We start from the raw sequence: 27,438 nt of genomic DNA on the forward strand, positions 1-27,438 counted from the left end.
CTACTGAAGCAGTAGACCATATCCCTCTCCACTGGGAAGGAGGTGGTGCTTTCCATTGTGAAAGGTCTTTCTTTGCCTGGTACTTCAGAGTAAGGAATGCTGTGGATGTAAGTGGATCTGCCAAGCCTGGACTTTATAGAGACATGTTTATGTACTATCGTAGGCAAGACTTTGATAGCAACGTAAACTCTGCTGGGTGTTGTTTATAGGAATTATCTGATATATAATGTTTGAAAGAAGTCACCTGGACTTACTCTGCTTTCATAATTCAATTCACCTCTTGAATGTATTTCTTTCCCCAGACTTCAGTGAATGTTAAATTGCCACCTAATATGATTCCACGAAGTAATTTGGAAGCCTCTACTTGTAAAATGGCAGAGCCATTTAATTTTGAGAAAAAGGAAAGCAAGCTTCCACCACAGGATTTACTAAGAAGCCCTGTAGCACAGCATAACCACCCCAACTTCAGACTGAAAAGCCCAGAGAGTGGAAATAAAAATAACAGTTTCTTGCTTTGTGAGCAAAGCAAACAGTATTTAGCTAGTCAGGAAGACAATTTGGTGGTCTCTTCAAACCCTGCTGGTATCAATGGAGAAGTAGGTGGGTCCAAAGGAGACAGGAAGACAGTACCCACAGGTGAGTACAATCTGTTCTTCTACTTGATTCTGATGGGTTTTCTGACTATTTAAGAGTGAATGTCAGTGGGATAACAGCAGCCAAATGACTACAGAAGAGTTCTTTCACCTAGTTATTATTTAGAAGGGAAAGCAAATCCCAAGTAGTGTCCTTGGCTTCGTTAATCACAGAAAAGATTTCACAGGAGGGAATGGCTACAGATGATCCTCAGGGATGTGGAGAGATTGACTCATGCTGGTTTGGAATGGGAATTGTGTAGTTGACTTAAAATTACCTTGCACAAAGTAGCCCTCAGATACGTAGTTAGGATGTTAATAGTTTCACATGATTTGCTTTGAGCTTGCTCTTTAAGGAGAGGAGGGCCTAGTAGGATTTAATTTCTTAGTTTATGAGGTATGATCTTTCAGTGCTGTGCTAATCCAGTCCAGTGTGACCCTTAAGTCTAAACTAAGGATGTGCAAACTGCATTCACCTCATAGCGCACTAGCCTGGGCTAATGGTCCTTGAATTTTTCATTGCCATAAACTAATAAAACCCAGAAATGCCAGCTCTGTGTAAAAAAAAAAAAAAAACAACAACAAAAAAAACAAAAACAAAAAACCCTTCTATGGAACAGTGAAAATTACCATGTTTGTGTAGAAGTGTCTTTTTTTTTTTTGTGTGTGTACAAGGAAGGCTTGTTCTCAGTTTCCAGTGAGGGATGGAAAGCCTAGGACTGCGACCTGAAAGGGATGTCAGACCTCCTTCAGACTTAGCTGTTTGCCAAACGTTTTCTCAAAATTAGAGATTAGAGTTTGTTACTGCGAGGGAACAGAAAATATTTTACACCAAGTTAAAAAAAATGTTTAGGTAAATTACAATCTCAGGAACATGTACTTGCACTGAAGCTTCATGCATGTTGATACTGACCTTGGGCATGAACATCTGACATGTTCACACGTCAGCTTCTGACAACTCTTGGAAAGTTAGTAAGCCAGTGTTCTCCAATGGCAACAGGCCACAGATGTGTGAGCTGGAACCACGGGTTCTAATGCAACTGTAGAAGTTACTGACGTGGTTTGCGGCTCCACGCTGTATTAACATAACACTTTAAATTATTTTTATCTAACATTCTGAATATGGTTTCCCCTCTTCTAACTCCTCCTAGATCCTCCCACCTACCCAACTCCACACTTCTTTGTCTTACCTCTTTAGAAAATAGGTAAACGAGATTTTTGAAAAAGAAAAAGCCCAAAAAAACACACAAAACTCAAACCCCCACAAAATCAGAAACCATAAAGTACAAGCAAAAGATTAGTAAGACACACACACACATGCAGCAGCAGCAGCAGCAGCAGCAGGAGAAAACATCTACACACACACACACACACACACCCCAGAGAACTCACTCTGTGTTGACATGGACTGATAGGCAACAGGCGTGGGGCTAGTTATCCAGTCAGATCCTTTGTAAATAGGCATCAGCTGCAGGTAGCTTCCTGGTTAGGGATGGAGGATCCAGTTCACTTCCCCGTCTGGGTGCTGAGACCCCCATCCACTTGGACCTGTGCAGACCTGGTAAATGTTGCCACAATCTCTGAGTTCATGTGTCAGCCTGCTATGACTTGGAAGACAATGCTTCCTTGGGGTCTCCCCTCTGACTCTTAGAATCTTTTCACTTCCTCTTCCTTATAGATCTGAGCCTTGAGGAGAGGAGTTTGGGTCCTAAATGGGATGTCTTTATCAGTGTTTAAAAGCCTCTGCACGTTGCCCGTTGTGGGGTGCTCTGTTAGTACACACCTACTGTACAGGGCTTCTTTGGTGGTGGCTGAGTGAGACACTGGTCTGTAGGTGTAGCAGAATGTTGAGTCATTTTATTGCTGTGCTCCTTCAGCATAACAATAAAACAGAACAATTTCTCCCCAGGTCCATGGGCTTTTGAGGTTCTTGGCTACCCCGGCAGTATCAAGCATGGGCTCCATTTCATGGGGTGGGCTTGCATCCAATCAGAGTAGTTAGTTGGTTATTCTCACAATATATCACATCAGGGTTTTCAGCTGACTGGTGGCTTGACTTCCCCTGTGGTAATGGGCAGAGGAACACTAGTGGGTAGGGTGAAGGCTGTAGTTTGGCACCAGCTTGACTTGTAAGTGCTCGGTGATGTGTAAGTGTTCAGTAGTAGGGTTTTACCATCTGTAGAGCATAACCAGTAACCTTGGCAGTACCCTGAAATGTCTGGAAATTTTCCGTGGAGTACCTTTGGCCAACCAGTCAACTAGATGGGATCCATACCTGGCATTAGAGGAAGAGGTTTCACTACTGGGGAACGTTGGGGCATTTCCTCCCTGTTATTTTTTCAGTTTCTTTCATACGTGTGTATATTTTAAGAGGCTTTGACAGTAGTAGGTTTCCATCCAACCCCTCAAATGGCCCTTAATGTTAGTCATTCACCTTTACTCCCTACTCAATCCTCCTGTGTATTAGTACTAGCTCTTAATTTGCCACTTGAGTGTTGATGCTGTTAGAGGAAAAGCATTAAGTTATGTGAGAAGATCACTTGATGCTCCTTTCCTGTCTGTAAGGTTGGATTTTTCTGAGATACATAGAAACAACATGTTACGGGTGACTGTATGTAGAGGAGTGAGCTTATAGGAATCCAGCTGACGTGTTAGGTCATTCCTTTAAAAACTGCAACATTGTGGAGTTGGAAAGGTGTAAGAATGTCTACTTTCTGACTGGAGAAAAGTTCACTGGGAGAAGCAGTAGTCAAGAAATGATGCGCACACCTGTGGTTCTAGCACATGCTTATTTTCTGCCCGAAAAAAAGATGTTGTTTCCATTTTTTGTAGCATAGCTGGGAGGTTGTTAGAGGGAGAGTTGCTGTTTGGGCCTCACTGAGTTATACTGTTTTACATTATCAGAAGTGAAAACTATTTGACATTTACTGGAAATTGTGTTCTCCCTCTCCTAGGGAACCCAGTGTCACCATTAAGTCTTGGAAACAATTCACCACCCAAGCAAGTAAAAACTGTAAGTTTCTTTTTTCCATCCTGACATTTTTGGACTGTACTACTAAAGAGGCATTTCTTTTTTTCTTAGGGTCCAAGGTCAAGTTTGCTTTTCTCTAACCTAGAACCTTTCTTAGGGAAAATTCGTTTTTCCTTTTCCAGGTAACTGTAGATTCACATGCAGACAGGAGTTAGAGTGAGGTTCTGTGTAACCTTTATCTGGTGACCCCAGGGTCACAGCCTGCACTGAGAGACACCATTGCTATCATCGCAGGGCCCCTTACATGCCTTTCTGTGGTGGCCTCCAGAGGCCCCACCTGTTGTAGAAGGCTGCTTGTTCATCCTGGCCACCCAGAACCAAAATAACCACATAGAAACTGTATTAATTAACCAATGGCATTTACAGCATATGGAGGGGAATCCCACATCACCTTCTCTTTTCTGTTTAAATAAAAAAGGAAGGTTTAAACTTTAACATAGTAAAATTACATAAAACAGTTATCAAGCAAAAATTAGTTAAATATATTTTTATATATTTTATCTTTCATCATAACTAAGGAAAACTATAATTATATATTCTTCAACTCCATCAAAGACTCCAGAAGGGTATACTATTACCTAAGTAAACATATAAGTACATATAAGTACATATAAGCAACTTCTAAAATTCTAGAAGTGAGAGCGACATCTCGCTGCCTGGACAGTCACCCAAAGGTCTTCTGTATCGTTGGGGCATCCAATATTTAGCCCACAGGCCCATACTATCCAGTAGACTTTTCCATGAAGCAGGAAATTTCAAAGATAGGTCCTCCTCTATTGGCAGTTTGCCAGTCACTTTCTTCTGTGTCCTGCAGAATCTCTGGCAGACTCATTCATGTAGCAGGAATCCCAAAGGATTATCTCACCTTTAGGCAGCTCAGCAGTCATTTCTGTGTGGGTCCTGCATGTCCAGTTCATACAGCATAGCATCAAGCAGTCCAGGCAAGAGCAGTTTCTTGCCCAAATGGATAGCAAACTCCTAAAGGAGTTTCTTCGATGCCCATCCTCCTCTTGAAGCAAACTGGTGCTGCTCAGAGCAGATGTGTCTTGCTGTCATGAAAAGTCCTAAATTCTTAAATCTTTAAATGCCATGTTCTGAAGGTGTCTGAAATATTTGAAGAATACCTATTTAACTGAAATATATCTATATATCTAGAAAACCTAACTAACATGACTACAAGCTTGACTATTATAGATAATTATCTATTATCCTATACTTCTTAATTATACATTACATTTTTAGATGAGCTACACAAAAGCAATGCCTTAATCAAGAGCAGAAATATACATATAACAGAATTGAGCTAAAATTTGCATCAATAAACCAAGATCCACACCAATGCAAATCTCTATAGCATATGCCCCCTTAAATGTAAACATTTATAGACAATATTTGGGAATATGGGTGTAGTTATCTCCAAACTGCTTCCTGCTTTTTGTTGGGTGAAGTATTTTGGGGGGTATACATGATGACCTTTCAGGGGTCTTGATTAGTCTAGAATTAATCCACAGGTTCTCATCTTCTGTGGAAACAAAAGAACCACCCCTTTTCCAAAGCAACAAATTCTTAGACCCAAATTTTGAACTCAAGAAACCTTTAAAATATATATATTGGTATATATGTTGGCTTAGCTTAGCAGTCCACACAATGAAGTGTCTCTCTATACTTGGCTCCTTCACAGTCAAAAAATTAAAAGAAGACACAATAATATACATAATCTGGACTCTGTGAATTCTCCATCTTTACATGGCTTATTTTTCTTACTCTATTACTTTTACTCCTTTAATCTATGGCTGTCTGTGCTCTTTTATATTAACATTTACTGTCTTCTCTCTCCCAAGCCTGTGTACATTTTTTAAACACACTGTGAATCATTTAGAGGTCTTTTATGTCTGAATCTGTCCTATTGTGTATCTGTAATTCTTATATGTCCAGGAGTGCTTCTTAAAAGGCTCAGCGCTTCTAAGAGTGCTTTGCCCTTGGTTCTGCCCAGTCTGACATGGTGGAGCTCCATTCTCTGCCTCTGAGACTGCTGGGTGCGAGTCGTCCTTACCACCTCAACTCTGGTAACCAGTTGGCCCATGCTGCCACCAGGTGACTTGCTGCATGCTGCTCTCAAACCCCATTCAAGTGCTCCGCCTCCTGAAAGAGCCAGAGTTCACACTGGCAGCACAGCCCAGAAAGCTGCCCTTTCTAAACTGTGTAGCTTTTTTTTTTTCTGTTACCGTTGAATCAGGAAAACCGCTCTTAAAGGAGCCCCAGGGTTAAGCCGTACCTAACTCGGGTGGTTTTGTTTTTGTTTTTTTTTTCTGCCTAGAATTTCTTCCCAAACACTCTGAGGTTTTAAGTGGATTTTAGTCGTAGTCAACCATGTTGGCATGCCAATTTGTTGTGGGAGGCTGCGTGTTCTTCCTGGCAGCCCAGAACAAAAATAACCATACAGAAACTGTATTAATTAAATCACTGCTTGGCCCATTAGCTCTAACTTCTTATTGGCTAACTCTTATTAATTTAACCCATTTCTAGTAATCTGTGTATCGCCATGTGGCTGTGGCTTACCGGGTAAAGTTCTGTCCGGCTCCCTTGGCTTCTCTCTTACACTGCCTTCTTTCTCCCCACATTGCATTTAGTCTGCCCCCACCTCCCCTCCCCTGCTGCCTAGCTCTTTTTGCCCTGCTCTGTTATAGGCTCCAAGCAGTTTCTTTACTAACCAATGGTATTCACAGCATACAGACGGGAATCCCACATCACCTGCCCCTCCTTCAACCCTGGCTATCCGAGTTCTATAGTCATTTTGAGAATGTTTTCTCCAAGGAATTCTACTACAGGTTTTTCTCTCTCTGGATAATTCCTTGGAGATTGGGCTGGATTTTAGTATTTTATCTGGTGAAAAGTCAGTGTACAATATCCATTGGAGAAATGTTTGTCTTTTTTCCATTTTCTATTTGGATAATTTATGTTTTTTAACTTAAGTTTTAAAAACTGTTTTTATGCTTCAGAATCCAAGTGTGTGTGTGTGTATGTGTGTGTGTGTGTGTGTGTATGTGTATGTATGTGTGTGTGTGTTGGGTGCAAACTCTTTGTCACTTTAGATAACTTAGGCATGTTCCTCTTGAAAACATTTCATGGTTTTATATTTTAATCCCTTCTGACTCAGTTTGCTTAATGAGCTTGGCTTGTGTCTCTCTGTCTTGTTTGGAGGTGTTCTGTTGTCCTGGTGCTCTTCGTGGGAAGGCTAGCTTTTCTTGGTTGTCGGCAAATTAGTCAAGTCAGTTGAGGATGTTCTTGAAGTTATAGATGCCACAGAGAATCTGTGTTCTTCATTGTTTTCCATTTGTTCTCAGTTCTCCTGCTGGGACCATGGTCACATAGACAGATAGATAAGCCCTGAATTGCATTGATACTTCAACTTTATTTTGCTTTTCAAGATTCTAAGTTTCTTTGCCTTTAAATAGACTGATTAGAATACTCTCATTCCCATATCTACAAAGTAATACTGCTCTGATTTGACGAGATAGCATCAAATGTATCATCTGATGGAGTTAGACACCTTTTCTGTACTGAATCCTCTGACCCACAGGTGTGTGTGTCCATTTGTAGTCTTTGATTTCTTTAGCTTTGCTGGTTTCAGCTTCTGTGTGTTAAATCTTGAGTTAGATTTATGCTGAGGAATGTTTGGGTCATTGTATTTATTTGTTCTTGAGCTCTAAGAAGCAGAAATGACAGAACTTTCTACTTCATTTTGTCTTTGCTGAAGTCATCTATTCTAGGAATCAAATGTATTTACTGTAGTGATTAATACAGTGACAGATATTTTAGTCTGTTATTTTTGTGGATTACATTAATCTCTTGATGTGGGATTTCCCTCTGTATGCTGTGATCACCATAGATAAATAAAGGCACTGCTTTGGGCCGATAGCAGAGCTATAGGGGAACAGAGCTAGGTGGGGAAAAATGCTGAATGCTGGGAGAAAGAAGGCGGAGTCAGAGAAAAGCCATGGAGCCACCAGAGGAGACAGATGTGCTGAAACTTTGCTGGTAGATAATGCACAGATTAATGGAGATGGGTTAAGATGTAAGAGTTAGCCAATAAGAAGCTAGAGCTAATGGGCCAAGCAGTGATTTTAAAAAATACAGTTTCTATGTGATTATTTGGAGGCTAAGTGGCCAGGAACTAACTAGTGACCTCCTTACTACAATTAAGATATCGTAACATGTGGTTATGGAATATTAACTTTTTACTCTTTGGTTGATACCAATGAAATATTGACCTTGATAAAAAGAAAGGTGTTTGCTTCTGTTTCCTCAAAATGAAGCTGTACATTATTTTTGTTACTGAAATATTTGGTAGAATTCCCTAGTGAAATTAGCCTGGATTTTGTCATTTCTTTTGGGGGTCTTAAAACGGTGATAGAATTTTATTAATATTTATAACTCTGTTCAAATTACTTCATGTTCTTGGTTTATAAATGTTTAAAATTGGCCCTGTTACTTGTATAACCAATGCTTATGTATGCTGAGTCTAGTCTTCCCAGGATTGGCTGTGCGATGCTTGCAGGGTGTGTAGTCCAGTTGTCTTTCACTTTATTGCCTTACTTGGAGACATCAGCTTGTTGACTTAGGGCTTTTGCTCTCGATTTTTCTCTCAGTGGAGCTTCAAAGTGTCCTATAACTTTTGATAACTTGTATTTCTTTTTCTGTCCAGTATGCCTTAACTTGTCCTCTGAGACCCACACATTATTAAGAGTGTTTTTGAGTGTCCAAGTGTTTGGCATGATAAACTTAGTGCCTTCTGAGTACTTATTCCCAGCTGGAGTGTATTGTGTGGCTTCTGTTCAGCCATCCTTTCTTAGCTGCGTGCCCCTTTTCTTGTGCTGGAGATAGAAGGAAGCTGGCTCTCATGAATGTGTGCGCAGAAGACACACACTATTGAGCTGTGTCCCTTCCCTTATTCTCAAGTTGTAGTTTGATTTAAAGCAGGTTTCAGGCTTGCTGCTAGTGTTTGCTTAGCACATGAAGAGAAAGGCATGTCTGCCCTTGTTGGTTCATCCGGGCAGGGCCTGCTGACTGATGTGACGCTGAGTTCTGATTCTTGCTCTTTCTCTGTCTAGTCCGTCAGTTGTTGAGAGAGAACATTTAAATCTCACTGACTTTCTCTTCTCAGTTTTGCTTCGTATTGAGGAGCTCTGCTGTTGACCCCATACAAACCTAGGGCTATGTCAGGTCGTCTTGTGGATTGACCATTTGATCATATCCGTCCTCTGTGGAAATTATCTCTTTTGTAATGTAATCTTTTATCTGAGAGTAATAGATTGTCCCCGGTCTCTTAATTTATAGTCATGAGGTAATATTCCATCTTTCTACTACTTGAATGTCTCATACAAGATATATTTCAGTGATGCCTCATTTATCCATTTATACATATTGACATCTTACCTTCTGCCATCCAGGTTTCCCTTACATTCTTGTGGGTTAATTGAATGCTTCATAACGTAGTTTTGATTGGTACATACCTCTGGTTAGTGTAAATTTTATATTATTTCTACACAACTTGTGGGGGGATTTTTTTACCAGTTGAGCATAATTAGTGTCGTCTATGCTCCCTGCCAGAGTTGACTTTGTGCTTGATTTGTATGCTAAGTTTAGGGTTTCAATTGTTTGTGAAACTCTTACCTACACTGTTAGCAGCAAGGCTGTCCCACTTGTAGTGCTGAGGAGACATTGTAACCTTGCTGTTCTTTGTTCTTCATAGAAGCCCAGCAATAATAATAATAATGTGTCTCCTGGAAAACCAAACAAACCCCGCAAGTCGTTTGAGAACGCTCTGTCTGTAAGTAACCCTGCGCTCTTCAGCTCTCTAGGACCCCCCCTTCGGTCGACCACTTGCCACCGCTGCGGCCTGTTTGGTAAGCACTGAACACACTGACTGTAATGGTGTGTGTAAAGTGTGCTCGTCCTCTCCAGCGCCTTTTGCTCTTCTCCTTCCTGTTCTTCCTGCTTTCTTACTCAGTTATTACATATCCTGAAGTGCAGACGGACATCTTAAGATAGATATCTCTAGTCTCAGAACCTGCTGTCTTGTCCCTTCCCACCATTCTAGCCCCACCCAGACAATTGTGCTGCACAGTGTCACATAATAGAATTGCATGGCCTAGGCCCATTTGTTTACGTGTTATTTCATTTAGAATGGCTATCAGATTAATCTATGTCCCAGTTATCTGTGTGTGTTGAGAAGCAGTGATTGTATGACTGTTTCATGGTGTTCATGGTGGTTTACGGTTTATTTGCTATGATGAACAGATGCCTGTACACCTTTGTTGTATAGAATGTGGAGTTTTGACAGGTTGTCTGTTCATGGGAAGAGATGTTGTACTCAGGTCAAGCTTTTGGTTCTGGTGAACAGAGCTCTTAGCCCCTTTGTCGCAGGCTGTGGAGGCCTCTGAGTCTCCACCTGGGAGTAGAAGATGTGAATCAAAGGTAGAGGAACCACAGAGCATTTCCCAGGTTGCTTCCATGGCCATGAGTTCTGCTCGCCCTGTGTCTTTGTCGGTGGTGGTGTTGGTCTAGCGAAAGCCTTCCTCATGGTGGGCAATGTGGCTCCTTGTTCTGGTCTGTAGTCTCCTCAGGACCTGACAAATTTTCTATAAGCTTACTGGCTACTTGGAAATTTAGATTTTTAATTTTTTTATTTTTAGAGTTGAAGCATTTAAGATCTTTTTGTTTTTTAATTTTAGGTTGTTTTCTTCCACCTGGGGGCTGGTAGGATTTTATTTCAGAAGTGTCCCTGTGTCTCCTGTGTGATGCTTCCCCATTTTGTCTTTGATGTCACATGAGAAATCCTTTCCTGTACCTGCCATGTCCTCCTGCAACCCTGCGCCTCCAGCTCTCATTTCAATGTGTGTTCCAGGCTCTCCTGGGATGTCTGTGTCTCCAGCTTGAGCCTGCACTCACTTTCACCTTTGTTCTTTCTGCATTCGAGAGTCTGAAAAGGCCTCCCAAGGCCTGACCTGAGCAGCCCAGGGTCTGCATGGTTTTTCTTGGTGATTATCATTGTGATATCTGATCAACCTCAGATTATCAGTGTTTTGTGTGTATTTCTTTCATTTTAAAAAAGGATTGGTTTTTGTGGGGGAGGAGGGGCATTTTGCCTTTTAAGTGTCTGTTTTCCATGTACACACGTTTCCTGAGGACACCAGAAGAGGGCAGTATATCCCTTGGAACTGGAGTTATGTAGAGGGCTGTAAGCCACCACCACGTGGATGAAGGGAATCAAACCTGGGTCCTCAGAAGAGCAGTCATTGCTCATCATCACACTGAGGTGTCTCTGCAGCCACGCTCTTTAACTGAGACGGACTGTGCTCTTTAGGGTCGCTGAGGTGTTCCCAGTGCAAGCAGACATACTACTGCTCCACAGCCTGCCAGAGGAGGGACTGGTCTTCCCACAGCACCATCTGCAGACCGGTGCAGCAGAGGTGAGCACTGCTGCTTCTGTTCTCTGGGTCAGTGAGTACGTGTTCTGATGGACGAGGATTTAATGAATTAGGCAAGCCCAAGCTATGTGCCTGGTATGATTTCACCACCCCCTGCCAGCCCCGCTTGTAAGTCTGAAGCACTAGCTAGTGCTTAGCAAGGTTTAGAACCTCAATGGATTTTCTATTTTGGATTCATTTTATTACTTTGTGTGTTTGTACACCACATGTGTATCTGATGTGCGAGGAAGTAGTGAACTTCCATTTGGGTGCTGTAAATTGAACCTGGGTCCTTTGCAAGAACAAGTGCTCTTAACCACTCAGCCGACTCCAGCCCCTCGAGTGGATTTCTCATGGCTAGAATTTCACAGCACCCACTTGTTGTATGTGTTCTGGATGGTAGTGTTGCAGCCTCACAGGGCCTCAGGAGGTGTGGCCGAGTTTACACAGCAGTCTCTGTGGGATGCAAGGACTATGTGCATGCTACAGACAAGGACCTGGAAGCCTGGGCTGCTCTAGGCCTTCTCTTTTGGGGTCTTTAGAGGAGATGTGGTGCACACACCCACGGTGGAGCTTTTCCTGGGCATCTCAGGTCTGCTGCTTTCTGCTATCAACATCACTCTCTGCAAGCTTTTGACCTCCTAAATTTTGTTGACTGAGAATTTTAATGAAATTTAGATTTTATGACCCCTTTCTTTGAACTGTATATATTAATCAGCTGTCTTATTTCAGTTTGCACAAGCTGGAAGATAATAAATCACCATTTGAAACAAAGACCACTGAAGTGAAAAATGAGGTAGGATATTTTTTGGCATTAAATTTTAAATAACCCTCCTTTATGAAGAAGACTTAGCAAGCTAAGATACTTTGAACATCTACATCATGCTTGTAGTTATTTCTAAACAAAACAAAACCCCAATAATTCCATACCCAGTAGTGGTGGGATAGAGTGGGATGATGTGGCTGCTTGAGGATTGTTTATTTCTGGTCTTTCCCCAAAATATTCTCCAGACAGTCCTGTGCCTGTACAGAGTGAGGACGACTGCAGAGCCCGTGCTTTATGGCCCTGCCAGCTCGGGTTCTCCGTCCGTGGGTCTCTCCTCCATTTAGGGAACTATCTGGACCACAGCATTTTTACTACCATTGTGTCCTATTCGTATTCATAGAGAATTCTCATCTCTCTGTAGCTGCTGCTACCTTCTACTGAAAAATTTTTTACAGCAATTTCAAAATATAACAGGTAAACATTTTAACTTTTAAATATTACCAGATATATTGGCTCATCCCTGCAAACCCAGCACTTGAGAGACTGAGGCAGGAAGACAGCTTTGAGTTCTAGGTTAGCTAAGGCTACATAGTTTCAGGCCAGCCTGTCTTGTGAAGTGAGCCTATTTCAAACACTGGAACAAATATTCTTAAATGTTGCATGGATTGATCTGTGTAACTACCTGAAGGCTATTTTGCTGTCACTCATGTTCCTGTGTTGGCGCCCTGTGCTGTGCCCGCCTGTGGAAGGCGGCTCTGTGGAGCTGTGTGCCCGCCTGTGGAAGGCGGCTCTGTGGAGCTGTGTGCCCGCCTGTGGAAGGCGGCTCTGTGGAGCTGTGTGCTGTGCCCGCCTGTGGAAGGCGGCTCTGTGGAGCTGTGTGCTGTGCCTGTGGAAGGCGGCTCTGTGGAGCCGTGTGCTGTGCCTGTGGAAGGCGGCTCTGTGGAGCTGTGTGCCCCGCATGTGGAAGGCGGCTCTGTGGAGCCGTGTGCCCGCCTGTGGAAGGCGGCTCTGTGGAGCTGTGTGCCCGCCTGTGGAAGGCGGCTCTGTGGAGCTGCTGGCGGCCCTGCCTGTGGAAGGCGGCTCTGTGGAGCTGCTGGCGGCCTGGCCAGCGCCTGCACTGCATATTGACCCCCCATGAAGAAGGGCTGGTGGCCACCATGCCATCGGCGGTTGTCTGTGGGCACAGCTTTGTGTGCTTTCTCCAAGCAGGGTGATCGCCCCCTGGGAATTACTAAAGAAATGACTGCTGGTGCTGAGAGAGTGATGCTTTCTGATTTGAGAAGTCTGCAACTCAAGAAAGCCATGGAAATAAAGGTATTTTTGTTGTTTTTTGTTTTGTTTTGTTTACATGGAGATCTAAAGAGCTTCTGGGTTCCATGCCTTGTTTGCTGCTGACTTCTAGTTTGCAGCATAACTAAGCACATTATGCGCTACTTTTCTCTCTTAGGTATAAAATTGAAGAAACTTGTTTTGGTGTTTTTTTTTTTCTGTCTTTGAAAGGGCACAGTTACTGAATTCAAGCACCCAAGTAACTTTTATGTCCAGTTGTATTCTTCGGAGGTTTTAGAATACATGAGCCAACTGTCTGCAAGTTTGAAGGAGACATATGCAGATATGGTGCCTGAAGATGGTTATCTTCCTGTTGAGGGGGAAGTTTGTGTTGCCAAGTACACGGTTGATCAGGTAACCACTGACGGATTGAATTTTTAACAGGATGCTTCAGCTTCAACAAGGTAACCTTGTTGAGGCCACTTCATGAAGACTAAAGCTATTAAAGCTACAAGAGCTAGCTAGGGGCAAACTTGGGTCACCCTAGTCTCACTCCTCCCTGGACTGGCCCAGCAGCTGCTGCTTCCTTCCCAAGTGACTGCACTGCTTGCTGGCCTTTTCAGCTGCACCTCTGTGTGGAGCTGAGGTGTGCGTGATAGTCCTTTGGGCTAGAACAACTCTGAGTTGTCCTAATTAGACTGCTTTAGGGATATCTTCTCGAAGGATGTTGAGTTTTTGAATGCCTACAGAGTTTGAAACAGGAACCTTTTGCTTACCTGCTCTCTAGGTTGATGGCTTCTTAGATCAGGATTGTAAAGCTGGGTTGTTTTTTTTTTTTATTGAGAAAAGGAAAAAAAAAGTATCTGCTTCCTCCCAGCCTCCCATTTCCCTCCCCCTCCTCCCACCCTTCTCCCCCTCCCCCAAACTCCTCTTCTCCTCCCTCTCCAGTCCATAGAGCAGTCAGGGTTCCCTGCCCTGTGGAAAGTCCAAGGTCCGCCCCCCTCCGTCCATGTCTAGGAAGGTGAACAACCAAATTGGCTAGGCTCCCACAAAGCCAGAACATGAAGTAGGGTCAAAACCCCGTGCCAATGTCCTTGGCTTCTCATCAGCCCTCATTGTTTGCCATGTTCAGAGAGTCCAGTTTTATCCCATGCTTTTTCAGTCACAGTCCAGCTGGCCTTGGTGATCTCCCAATAGATCAGCCCCCTTGTCTCAGTGGGTGGGTGTACCCCTCGTGGTCCTGACTTCCTTGCTCATCTTCTCCTTCCTTCCGCTCCTCATTGGGACCTTGGGAGCTCAGACCAGTGCTCCAGTGTGGGTCTCTGTCTCTATCTCCATCCAACACCAGATGAAGGTTCTATGGTGATATGCAAGATATTCGTCAGTATTGCTATATGCTGGGTTTTAAAGCCAAATGTTGCCTCTTTCCCTTGCAGACCTGGAACAGAGCAGTAATACGAGGTGTTGATGAGTTCCAGAAGAAGGCACACGTCCTGTACATTGATTATGGAAATGAAGAAGTAATTCCCGTGGACAGGATTCACCAGCTAAGCAAGAACATTGACTTGTTCCCTCCTTCTGTGAGTTTCTTCTCTGTAAATTCCTGTCCTCATCTCCAGGGAGCAGTCACTGGATTGCCATGGATGCAGCATTTGCTGCTGACTCCCTGCGTCACTGTGCCCACTGTCCTGTCTCTGACACTGGTTGAGTATCCTAGAGCTGGATTCTCCTGGTACCCTTCTCTAAGTAGCGTCTCTTGTGAGTAACTTTTACAGGAACATCTTATCAGCTCTATAAAATCCATCATTTTTGTTCTATATATTATTGGAAAGAAGGCAGAATTGATATATAATAAAGGTAATTTTTTTGTTATATCTATTTCTGAAGCATCAGTTACCAGCAGTTAGCATTGTCAGTAGAGGCATTAAAGGGGTCAAATTAACCACAGTTCAGATGGTTTACCTGGTTACTGTTGAAAGCTTTTGATGATTCTTTTTGGCATGAAATAAATTCTTTTAAAAACTCTATAAATAATTAATTAGAAAATTTCATTTTAAAATACTGATCCTTTGAGTAATTTGCACAAAATCTTTCAGGCCATAAAGTGCTTTGTGGCAGGCGTCCTCCCGGCCCAGGGTGAGTGGAGTGAGGACTGTGTCACAGCTGTCAAGGCCCTGCTGCTGGAGCAGTATTGCTCAGTCCGGATCATGGATGTGCTGGAAGAGGGGGAGCTCACCTATGCCGTTGATGTCATTCTAGAAGGTTCAGGTAGGAGATAAGTCTGTCTTTCATGCTATTTAGTTCCCATCTGTCAGAGGAGCAGCAGAACCATGGACATGAGGCCCAGTAACGTCTCTCAAGTTATCCCCAGTGTGATAAAAAAAAGGGGGGGGCTGTTTTAGCAGTCTGTCAAAACTCTGTGGAATTAGATGGTTTAGCAAGCCAGGTTTCGGCTAACATGGGGTAACTATGCTATTAGCCTTTTAATACAGTCATTATAATGTCTGCTAATGACTTTACCCCGTCACGGGAGAAATTAATGAGTGGCTTTGAGTCTTCTCATCCCCCATGCATTTTCTTGGCGTGCCCTCATAGACATGTATGAAGTTAGGACTTCGTGTTTGAGTTGCAGAGTGGATGTGTTCTGTAGTCCTGCCCTTCCTTTGTGGTTTATCTGTTTGACCAGTGACTCCTCCTACTTTAATTCTCTCTGCCTCGGTTTCCAAGGTGTTGTCTCTGTGCTCTCAGAGAAGGGATTGCACATGTGACTAGGTAGAGCAGGAGCTTGTCTGTTGAAATCTAGTCTATAATCTTTGTTCCTTAGACATGTGTGTGTCGTGTTGTGAGTCCATGTCAGCGTTGGCTGATACGCTTTGGGCATAAAATCTCGTTCCTTTCATGTTTTGTCATGGACAGTGGTAAATTTAAATGTGCTTCTGAGCTAGTAACTAGCTTTCTTATCATTCAGACTTTTGAAGATAAATTTTGTCATGAAATTTTTGCTCAAGTGATTGGGAATTTTTGTTTCAGTTTATGAACTGCTTTTCTGAGTGTTTTTTGCCTGTAATAATTGGCCTGGTGAAGCAAAGCCTGTGTGAGGGTTAGGAGATCTGAGATCCATGGCTGACCTCTCTCATACTTTCCTCTGCCTGTGACGCTTTGGACAGTGTCTCAGTGGAGGTGTCTCTTCTTCATCTATAGGAAAACAGCTGGACCACGTGCTTGTGGAAATGGGATATGGTGTAAAACCAGATGTGCACAACTCCGAGAAGCAAAGTGTGGACCAAAGTGAGTATAAAGGTGACTCCAGCAGTGTCCTCCTCGTCCCCCCCCCCCGGCAGTGTCCTCCCCATCCCCCCGCAGTGTCCTCCCTGTCCATCCATCGTCCCCCCGAGCAGTGTCCTCTGTATCCTCCTCGTTCCCCCCTGTCGTCCCCCCCTCGGCAGTGTTCTCCCCGCCCCCCCCCTGCAGTGTCCTCTTCATCCCCTGGCAGGCTTGGTGGTAGCATCATTAGGACCATTCCATAAATGTCACGTTAGGGTAGTTCTCTTAGAAACACATCGCCTGATCTCAGTCTTTCCTCCTGTCTTGAGTCTGTCCTAGATGAGTCCTAATGTGATCATCACTAAGGGCTCTAAGCGGCACTGTAGGTTGATGTTTTAGCTCATACTGCCTTAGTTTTGATTTGATTCCTGGCCTGAGTTTTTACAAATAATCAAGAGATCTCTGAAATTCTGTTGTAGTAGGATACTATTTCCTAAGACTTTAGTTTTAACTTATTGGCTATATATGTGCATGTTTACATCAAATTTGACAGGAGAATTAAGTTCCCGTGAGCATTTTTCATGACTTGCTCATAAGCATAGCGTTTCTGGTCTACTTCTCTTTGCTCATTGGCACTTGGTTTGGATGCAGACATAACTCAGACTGAACCACTCTGAGCTCTGCCACCCTCATCTCACTTCCTGTCCTGTACCTTTGTCTACTTAGTTGCCAGTTCTTAGTGGTTTTTCTCCCTACACACCTTTGTGTGTCCCTTTATCCATGTTTCTTCCCTTACGGCCATCTCTTGAGGAACGCTTTACAACAATGGACCTTGTTCCAGGGAATAAAGAGCACATTTGTAAAAGGCATCAATTTAAATGGACATGGTTGGGTCTGAAAAACTGAAAGTGAGGTGTGACTGAACTTGACCATCAAGAAAAGGTGCAGGGGAGGGAGCTTACCTTAGAATGTGAACAAGTGGATCAGTCTCCGCAGTGCTTGCCTGGGAAAGTCACTGCAGTGTGGAACAATGCCCCTGCTGAAGGGGAAAGAGGAAGGGGTAGAAGATTGCTAAACATCCTGTAGACCTCAAGCTGTGCTGGGCAGGCCGACACACCTTTTACCGCGTGGTTGACTGAATAAGAATGGTCCCCATAGGCTCATATATTTGAATGCTTACTCACAGGGAGTGGCACCATCTGAAAAGAGTAGAAGGAAAAGGTGTGGCCTTGTTGGAGGAAGTGTGACTGGAGATGGACTTTGAAGCTCCAAAAGCCCATGCCAGCCTAGGCTCTCTCTCTGCCCATGGATCAGGACGTAGCTCTCTGCTGCTTCTCTAGTGCTGTGAGGATAATGGACTAACCCTCTGAGACTGTAAGCAAGCTCCAGTTAAATCCTTTGTAAGCATTGCCTTGGCCATGGTGTCTCCTCCCAGAAGTAGAGACTCTAACTAAAACAGTCTCTCATCCGTCACTGCGGGAGCTGCAGTGTCTCTGCGCTTCCTGTTGAAGACTCACCTGCCTGCAGGACATGAGACTTGGAAGAGATTCCCTAATCAGCTCCTTTCATGTCAGATGCCACACAGTAGGCTTTCAGCCGTGACAGATAGCTGAAGGGGAGCATTATAGTCATTGTGATCACTCACCCCGCCTGGTCACATATGGGGCAGCAGATGCCGAAGGTCATGGAGCTCCCCCAAACTGGCAAATCTTCATCTCTTCCGTGCAACAACAGTTCATTTTTTTCCTATTGAGTTTGTTTTTTTGTTCAAGTCTTCATTTATATTTTGACTTTTCTGAAACATAAAATATTTTTAATGTTTACTTTGTTACATTTTGCAATCACTGGCGTTTACCTTGGTTTGGGGAAACTATCCATTTCAGAGGAATTTTGACCTCATTTCAAGAATCTCTTGCACTGCATTTGGGAAGTTAGTCTGAGATGGCAGGCTCCTCTGCTCTGGAGCTGTCAGCACGGGACCTGACAGGTCTTTGGCAGCGTTCATTCTGCAAACTGGTCATCTGCTGATTTGCACACCCGAGTTAACAGTGAGACCAACCTCGGGTTTCTTCTGATCAGTACCATCGTCTTGGTTTGTCTTGCAGAATCTGATATGTTGATGTCATGATGTCTGTCTTAACTCTATCCAGCCATTGAGAATATGGGAGTTTTGTAGGCTGCCTGTTCTGTTGTTATTTATTCCTAGGAGTTACCTTTCTTCCTGAGTAGTTTTCATGGTGTTCAAAGCTCCTGCTACTTCAGTCTCTGATGTCAGCTCTGGGCCCCCACCGTGTGGTGTTTATGTCACTTGTTCCTCATTTGAACTGACTAATGCACATTAAAGCGTAATTTTAATTACATTCATTATATTGTAACAAACGGTTTTTATGGGATTCCATTTCACTCTGAAGTGTGTTCTTCTGTCTCTTCGAGACCTTGTGATAGAACTGACTCTAAATTCTATTTCCCTGAGCACCTTAGATTCTTAATATTTTACTAGAGAACCCTTTAGTTAGATCTGATGTTTTTATGCCGTGGTTTTCCTTCTTCAGATGCTTCCAACTTTTGGTGACACAGAAACTGAAGGCCCCCCACGAGTGTTTGCTTCCCTCCTCACCCGGGGCTGCTGTCACTTGATGTTTGCACCATTTCCATCTTTCTTAGAGTAATTCCAATGTTTTTGGTTTCCTTGTTACTTTGTCACTACTTTGATTCCCTCTGTGGTCCAGAATGCATCTTTCTGCTTTCTGACAGGTGCTCCTGAGGACCTTGGAAGAGTGACCCCCGAGAGTAAGACCGTGATAGACAGAAACGCCCTGATCCCCAAAGTGCTGAGCCTGAGTGTGGGTGACGAGTTCTGTGGAGTGGTTGCACACATCCAGACTCCAGAGGACTTCTTCTGCCAGCAGCTGCAAAGCGGCCGTGAGTCAGTTTCCTAGTTGGTGCCATCGCCCTCGTTCACCGCCTGCATTCCTGTGTCTAAGATGTGATTTGTGTCCACAGACAAGCTTGCAGAGCTGCAGGAATCCCTCAGCAAGTACTGTGGCCAGGTGACCCCACGCTCTGATTTCTATCCAACCATCGGGGATGTGTGCTGTGCTCAGTTCTCAGGTGAGGGCGTGTTTTACCTGCAGCTGAGTAAAATCAAAATCTTTGATTCACACCAAATGGCCGCACTTAGGCTTGAGTGTTAGCATGCCCAGTCAAGCTAGATCACAGCAGCGTGCTGTGGTGCATTGGAGGGTAGAGAGTTTGCATCAAGAGCCTCGGGTGGTAAAGTAATTTTTTAAACTTTTTTTTGTACTTACTGTTTGTACTTAGAGTTCAGCTTACACGAAGGTCCCATGTAGAGCCTCCCACTTCCTCTTTATGAGCTTTGTTTGAAACAGAAGAAGGCCTGAGGCCTAGTGCTCTCTTGACCTTTGTGGCTACACAAGTTTTACTTTGTAGAAGCCCAGATCTGTTACTCTTTTCTTTCTTTTTGGTTTTTTGAGACAGGGTTTCTCTGTAGCTTTGGAGCCTTCCTGGAACTCTGTAAACCAGGCTGGCCTTGAACTCACAGAAGTCCACCTGCGTCTGCCTCCTGAGATTAAAGGCGTGCACCACCACCGCCCTGTTGTATTATTCTTTAAAGGCAGCCCAGCTAGCTCACCGAATAGTAAGAGTGGGGAAGCCACTGGTACATTCATTCATTTGGAATCCATTTAACTCATCCTGCTGCAAGTATTCTAGGAATGGCCTTATTTGATGCCTTAGCAAATAATTGTTGTGCCTTGGGAATTCACATGGCTGAAACATGTGCTCTCTCCTCGGAGCTATCTACTAGCTATTGGAGAAACAAATGATATAAATCCATAATGATATTATAAGCAGTAGCATGATGTTAACCTCCATTGTCAGCTTGTCTGGATTTCACACCAGGGTGTGAGCTGGCCGGCTCCTCATGCCCAGCCATGATGGGGCTGACACCTCTGATACCATGAGCACGCCCATCTTTCCTCCCTTAGATTGTTTTATCAGGTGTTTGATACAGGAAAAAGGCAATGCGATTAGTAAGCTGATCACAGTGGCCCCGCTTTGGGAATGCTTTGGTTCTGGGGAGCAGAGCTGCAGTGTTTAGTGAGCACTCGCTATCACAGCGGAATGTGTATGAGGCCATCTCTGGTCAGGGAGCACTTGTGCAGGCTGTGGGGTGTCTGAGATGACTCTTCTCTCATTTTAGAGGATGACCAGTGGTACCGCGCCTCCGTTCTGGCCTATGCTTCTGAAGAATCTGTCCTGGTTGGCTATGTTGATTATGGAAACTTTGAAATTCTTAGTTTGAAAAGACTTTGTCCCATAATTCCAAAGTTGTTGGACTTGCCAATGCAAGCCCTAAATTGTGTTCTGGCAGGTATGAAATGTTGTGGTCTTCCTGTTCTTTATAAAAATGTTAAAACTTAAAAAAGAAAATGGAAATGTGAAAAGGCGCTTGTGGCAGGCAGGGAGGCATGTTCGTTAGAGCAGTGAGAACCGAGGTCACAAGCATAGCTGTCACTGCATAGGTGCCTGTCCCTAGGATCAAGGGCTTCCTCCAGAGGGTATGTTCCCCCAGATGATGCTAAGGTGTCCATGAGTGTGTGTCTTGTTGTGTCTGTGGGACATATTGTCTCCTGTTGCATGGAAAGGTTTGAGTTCACTTGTGCAGTCCTCAGAAAAGCAGGAGGGAGTGAACCCTGCCATACATCTGTGCTCCAGAAACCCCTCTGCAGTACTTCCCATTGAACAGGTCCAGTCAGTCCAGTGTGCTTCATTAATAGGCTGGGATGGATGGGGGAGAGGGAGGGGGAGGCACTTACTCAGCTTTAGTTTTGTACTGACTCTAGCTGTACTTTTGAATTATTCATTTATGAGTGCCTTCCAGTGTTGCTTTATATTAAAACACACACAACAACAACAACAACCACCTTACATGTTAGGGTGTAAGATCAGTATTTTTTCCTGGGGTGTTTTATAACTTTGTGTTTACCTTAATTGCTTTATTGAGCTGTAATTTGGATTCTGTAGGAATCCTTGTTTTAGGTATAAAATCCAGTGGGCTTGTTTATTTTTTAGTAAACTTAACTGGATTGTTTACCGATAACCAGGATCTGCCTGAGGACATTTCCATTATACCCCAAGACTTCATGTTTTACAGGACAGCCTGTTCCCAGGCATAGTTAGTTTTGCTTTCTCTGTAGACTTGACTTTCTGTACATTTTCTGTGGATGGAATTTTTTTTACATTGAGGTACAGAAGATTTTTTAATTCTATTTTTCGTGTTTATAAAATCTTGCTGTTCAGATGGCATGTTTTGGTCCCAATGTTTGACATAGATTTGTTTAACTTTGAGGAAATGAAGTTTAATGTAAAAATACTTGTTTTATAATTATTTTAACATCCCTTTAACAATTATTGGTTAGGAGTGAAGCCATCATTAGGAATTTGGACTCCAGAAGCTATTTGTTTCATGAAAAAGATTGTCCAGAACAAGATGGTCACCGTGAGAGTGGTGGACATGCTGGGGACCCGGTCACTGGTGGAGCTCGTAGACAAGTCTGTGGTACCTCACCTCAGCGCTTCTAAAGCCCTCATAGACTCAGGCTTTGCTGTTGAGGAAAAGGAGATATTGGCAGACAAAACCAGTGGCGTGCACACAGTCAGCGGTAAGTAGACTGCCCAGCAAACAGTACCAGGCTGGATGCCATGGCTCTGAGTTCACGGGCCGGGATTTCGAGAGAACCGATGTTTGAGTGCCTTCTTAGTTAAGCAGTCACATGAATGCCTCCAGATGTGTAACCAGAGATTTGTGCTGAAAATTTGGTTAGTCAGAAACATGGGACGGTCCCTCAAGCAATAAGGTTAATTTTAGCGGAAATGGAGCTTTTCCAGATTCTTCCACACCTTTGCTGTGACAGCTCCCTCATCCCAACTATGTCTCCTTGTATTACAAAGTGTTCGGTTATTTTCACAGTTCCCTTGGCCACAGAAGAAACAGCTGAGTCATTGGAGTGGACGTGGGTTGAGTTCACCGTGGATGAAACCGTAGATGTGGTGGTCTGTGTGATGTACAACCCTGGAGAGTTTTACTGTCACTTTCTCAAGGACGATGGTAAGGGGGTTCTTGTCTGTGTTCTCTCCAGGGTGTGAATAGGTAACGGGCCGTGCACTCGGGCGTGGTGGCAGCGCTCTTTCTACGCAGGAGCTCCAGTGTGCTTCCACTTAGTTTGCTTTCATGCCCTCCGACAGCTCCTACTCCGGGTATTGGACTACTCCAGATTTCATAGCATGTCTCTGAACATCGCTGTTACATTCGTAGGGACCAATGCTGTAACAGAAGTGCAATGTAAAGGTCACAGGTCAGCCTAGCAGGGAAAATGTTGGCCAGTGTCCCAGAAGTTTCCTGCATTTTTCTTCCTGTTCTTACACATTTTTTTTTCTCCTTCAGAAAGAAGTGGGTTCTGCAATAGATTGCTTTTTTCCTGGTTTTGAACCTCAACATGAAACAAAACCATGTAATATTTTTAGCTTTGCCTTGGTCACTATTTCTTCACATTGTTACTTGGAACTTGGTTTTTTGTTGCGTAATATTCCCCTGTGTGAGTGTACACAAACTTCTGATTCCGTTTTGTTTTGCGGCAGTTGACCACCTATGCAGTGATGGCAGTGTGAGCACTTGGCTCTGCTCAGTGCGTCTGCGCTGAGTCGTCCTGTATCTCTGTGGGTACCAGTGCTCCCCATCTCTCCACCTTGAATCAGTTTCCTGTAATCCTGACACACATCCTCATCCTTTGTGTTTTCTGTTTCCCTTGAGCTGTTCTGATGACTGAGCATCACTGAGTTTACTTTTCAGTTTAAATTCCATTAGTTTTTTTTCTACCAAATTAGTATGTTAGACTAAATATCTCAGTCCTTGTCTGACTCAGGTTCTGATATACATAATTTCTTCATTTAGAATCACCTGGGAGAAGGTTGCTATTTCATATAGAACAAAACACAGGGTGCTAGAGATATGGCTTGGTGGTTAAGACACTGACAGCTTCTGCAGAGGACCCAGGTTCGGTTCTTAGCACCCATATAACAGCTTACAACCATCTGAGACGCCAGTTATACGGAATGGGAATCTGATATCCTCTCCTGACCACTGTTGGCACCAGGCAGTCACATGGTGTACACGCAAGCAGAACATTCATATATATAAAATAAAAATAAATCTAAAAATTAAAACTTTAAATTGCTTTTTAATTTATTTTCATAGGTGAATTTTCAAGCATATAACATAAAACTCAGGAGTAACAGGGTGTGTAGTGGAAAACGGCCCCCATCCCTCCTGTCACGGCTGCAGTTCTTTGCAGAAGCAGCCTGATGTGTGGATGTGTGCTCCTTCTCTGCTCATCGTTTGTACTCTGCCTTCCTCACTATCTTAGGTCCAGTTCACAAGTCTGTCTGTTAAGAGTTACAGACTGGGTGTTTGCATAGACCAGGTGTGGGGCGTCCTTTTCCGAGCTTCTGTGTGGTGAGCCCGGGAGAGCAGAGCTGTGTTGTTTAGGTTTCCAGCAGGTGACCTTTTCCTGCACTAAGATATGGTCCAGGATAATGCTTCTATCTTGGCTCTATTATTTTACGTGGCTACATTGTTTCCATTTGTGTTTTATCCTAGCTTAAAGGCATTGGTAAATAGAGGTTACAGTCCTTATGTTCTGATTGTACTAGAGACTGCTCTTTGTAAAGTGTTTGTGGGTGTTTGCCAGCCTATGTGTGTGCATACCACATGCGTTCTGTGCCTGCATGGGCCACAGAGGGAGCTGGAGTTACACAGATGGTTGTGAGCTACAGTGTGGGTGCTCTGAACTAAACTTGGGGTTACACAGATGGTTGTGAGCTTCAGTGTGAGTGCTGTGAACTGAACTTGGGGCCTCTGCAAGCGCAGCTGGTACTCTTAACCACTGAGCCGTCTTTCCAGCCCTGAAAACATATTCTTGGAACAAATTTACAATCACGGTGATAGGTGAGTGAGTGAGTGTGCTCTTGAGACTTAACACGTCCTTCAAAGAGGTAGCCAAGTGACACCAGTGCCCTCAAGTGCTGCTCCGTCTGTCTCCAGCTGCACGTCCTTGCTTACTTGAAAGTGGAAGGATCTTCCTGACTAGAAAATCTATTTCTGAGACACCTTTGCCATAATCCAGAGGAACTTTCTTGTACCTGGTTTACATGGCTGTTGGGTACATTTCCTGTAAGATGCTAAAGCTCATTGTGTCTTTGTTGTTTCTCTGCACCAATTTACCCTACTTACTGGTTCATTGCTTTGCCATCTGCCCCCACTAGGTGATTGTTGGCTGCTATGGTTCTCTGTGGTTTTGCATTCGAGACGCTCTGACCTTTCTCCCAGTGGATTGCAGACCTCTGTGGATGCCCACTAACTGAGCTCCGTGCATTTAATAATTCTGTTTACATTTCCAGGACATTATTAACTTTAGGGTGTGTGTAAGTCATCTTGTCTGCACCCAAAGCTTGTACAGTGACACAGGATGGTGCTGCCGAGCTCGTGTCATTGTGCCCGAGAAGTCACTGGTTTCCAGGTTATTAAGAATTGTATTGGTTTAGACATTTTTGTGAAAGGGCATTTCTTGTAGTTACTAGTTGTTTGGGGTTTTCATGGTGAAGATGTTCTCTGACATTGAAGAATATCTCTGTTTAACATTACATTCTGTGTATTGTTTTTCAGCTTTAAAGAAGCTTGATGATTTGAATAAATCCTTAGCAGAATATTGTGCACAGAAGCTGCCAAATGGCTTCAAGGCAGAGGTAGGACGGCCTTGCTGCGCATTTTTCACAGGTAAGTTAGGGTTGGGGTCAGTGACTGTGCAGACCTTTTGGTTCCTAACATTTAGACTTGTTCTGATGTATGCTTTCTTCCTGTATTTAGGCACATGTTTTCATAATCAAAATTAGGGGACTTCATAAGATGGCTTTTTTGTAAGGAGTCTTCAGTGATGAAGTCTTGCCTTATCCTTACACCCTTCCACACTTGAATTTTCAGGTGTGAAAAGCCAATTACCACATGACAAGGCTTTTATCATTTGTTGTGTTACCAAATTACAGCCAAAGCAGTAAGCATGTCAGGACCATTTCCCACTTCCCTGCTTATTGGGTAGGGTGTGAATGTGTGACATCTGATTATTATCAAGTGTCAGGTGCAGTGCTGTAGAAAGTCTTGGTGGATATTCTGAAAGTGAATCTTGTCAATTTTCAATCTAGGGATTTTGGAGAAAAGCTATAATCTATAGAAGTAGACAAACTTACCAGCTTTGTTATAGCAAGCATTTTTTTTTCTAAGAGGAGACTTTGAGTTATAAAAGGAAGGAAATGTCAGAAACTCTGTGCTGCTTCCAGGTGATGGCAACTGGTACCGGGCTCTGGTCAAGGAGATCTTACCAAGTGGAAATGTTAAAGTGCGCTTTGTGGATTATGGCAATGTTGAGGAAGTTACCAGAGACCAACTCCAGGCGATATCACCACAGTTGTTACTGCTTCCATTTCAGGGGACGCAGTGCTGGCTCGTAGGTAGGTGTCAGCTCCTTTCTTGGAGAGCCAACTTTGTGTAAGGCTACTCTGACCTTTCAAGAGAGCTAGAAAAACCCACCTCATGCTGCAGCATGTAGAAACTTAATGTTTTGGCCAAAATATTCAGTATGATGACTAGAAACTTTACCCTAGTTCTGGGAGTGAAAACTGACAGGACTGTCTTAAAGGGTTGTGTAGGACTGGGAACCTCAGATGTTGAGACATTCTGGCATTTGCCTCTAGTAATTTATTCTAAAGCAGCCTGGTTCAGCTGCAAGGAAACTCATTCCAGGACTGCTACTGACAGCCCATCACTTGCAGAGCCAATGTCAGAGGATGGGTGGGCACCACCCACTGGGACAATGTGTGGGCCTGAAGTTGTGACTAGGTGTCTGCTGTCACCCCGCTACTGTTGAGATGTGGTGCCGACACACCTGAGTAGGAAGCACGTGAAGAAAGTGTGTGGAGGTCCATGGCAGCATTGCAGTGCACAGATGGGCTCTGGACCCAGCCCTGCTGAGAAGGCCAGGCCAATTATTTAAACTGCATATCCATCTTCCTATCTGGAAAAAAGTCTCAAAGAACTAGCAGGACACAGCAATGTGCTATATAAATGCTTCCTTCTTGAGTGCATTTTGTTGTTGTCTTCTTTGTTGTTGTTGTTGAGACCCGGTCTCTGTGTAGAGACACAGTCTGTGTAGTTAGGACCTGGAACTACTGACCCTCCTTGCCCTTGCCCTCCCCACTGTTGGAATTGCAAGCATGTGCCACCATGCATGCAAACATTTAAAGGAGGGTGTATGTGCTTGCAGGTATGTTTTCTGTTTGCATCACAAGTCATGGGAGCAGCCTGGCAGAGTCGTGAACAGCAGTGCCAACTGCTCAGCATCAGGACGAGTGCTTGGGTTCAGCAATTCCAAGCTAAGCACAAGACTCTAGCTTTAAAACTCCAATTTTTGTGGAAGTTGTTGTGTTTGCTTTTATGTGTTTTGAGACAGGGGCTCTCTGTGTAACCTTGGCTGTCCTGGAACTCACTACGTAGGTCAGACTGGCCTTGAACTCAGAGATCTGCCTGCCTCTGCCTCCTGAGTGCTGAAATTATAGATGTGCATCACCACTGGCTGTATCTGTGGAAGGTACTGCCAAACCCTTAACAAACATGTGGCTATGTTGGGGAACACAGATGTTTTTAGATCTGTCTTAGTGACTGTTCTGCTGTGAGGGGACACATGATGTCACTCTGTCTGTTACTACTGTGCAGTGGGTATGCTTTAGGTTGCTATTCTTGTTAGTTTCTATTATCATGTGTGCACACATGTATATATGATGTGTTTGTGCAGGCATGTATGTGTCATGGGCATGCATGTAGAAATAAAAGGACAACTTTTGGGATTCGGTTCTCTCCTTCCATTTTGAGAACTGAGA

The 27,438-nt window shown here is 43.8% G+C and overlaps 1 protein-coding gene across 1 annotated transcript in view; it reads left to right on the forward strand.

Annotated features, from left to right (window-relative positions):
* Positions 1–314: 314 nt before the first annotated feature.
* The window catches only part of Tdrd1 (tudor domain containing 1), a 37,971-nt gene continuing 10,847 nt past the window's right edge, over positions 315–27,438 (forward strand). The window contains exons 1-17 of the mRNA XM_075975126.1: positions 315–636; positions 3,587–3,645; positions 9,416–9,569; positions 11,030–11,135; positions 11,865–11,928; positions 13,105–13,212; positions 13,399–13,581; positions 14,604–14,747; positions 15,264–15,435; positions 16,369–16,455; positions 19,186–19,353; positions 19,435–19,542; positions 20,654–20,824; positions 21,873–22,115; positions 22,424–22,561; positions 25,175–25,285; positions 25,843–26,013. Of these exons, the coding sequence (XP_075831241.1) occupies positions 333–636; positions 3,587–3,645; positions 9,416–9,569; positions 11,030–11,135; positions 11,865–11,928; positions 13,105–13,212; positions 13,399–13,581; positions 14,604–14,747; positions 15,264–15,435; positions 16,369–16,455; positions 19,186–19,353; positions 19,435–19,542; positions 20,654–20,824; positions 21,873–22,115; positions 22,424–22,561; positions 25,175–25,285; positions 25,843–26,013 (2,491 nt within the window). The 5' untranslated portion in view covers positions 315–332. The remainder of the gene's footprint in view (positions 637–3,586; positions 3,646–9,415; positions 9,570–11,029; positions 11,136–11,864; positions 11,929–13,104; positions 13,213–13,398; positions 13,582–14,603; positions 14,748–15,263; positions 15,436–16,368; positions 16,456–19,185; positions 19,354–19,434; positions 19,543–20,653; positions 20,825–21,872; positions 22,116–22,423; positions 22,562–25,174; positions 25,286–25,842; positions 26,014–27,438) is intronic.

The sequence above is a fragment of the Microtus pennsylvanicus genome, chromosome 5 (genome assembly GCF_037038515.1).
Source record: "Microtus pennsylvanicus isolate mMicPen1 chromosome 5, mMicPen1.hap1, whole genome shotgun sequence".
Taxonomy (NCBI): Eukaryota; Metazoa; Chordata; class Mammalia; order Rodentia; family Cricetidae; genus Microtus; species Microtus pennsylvanicus.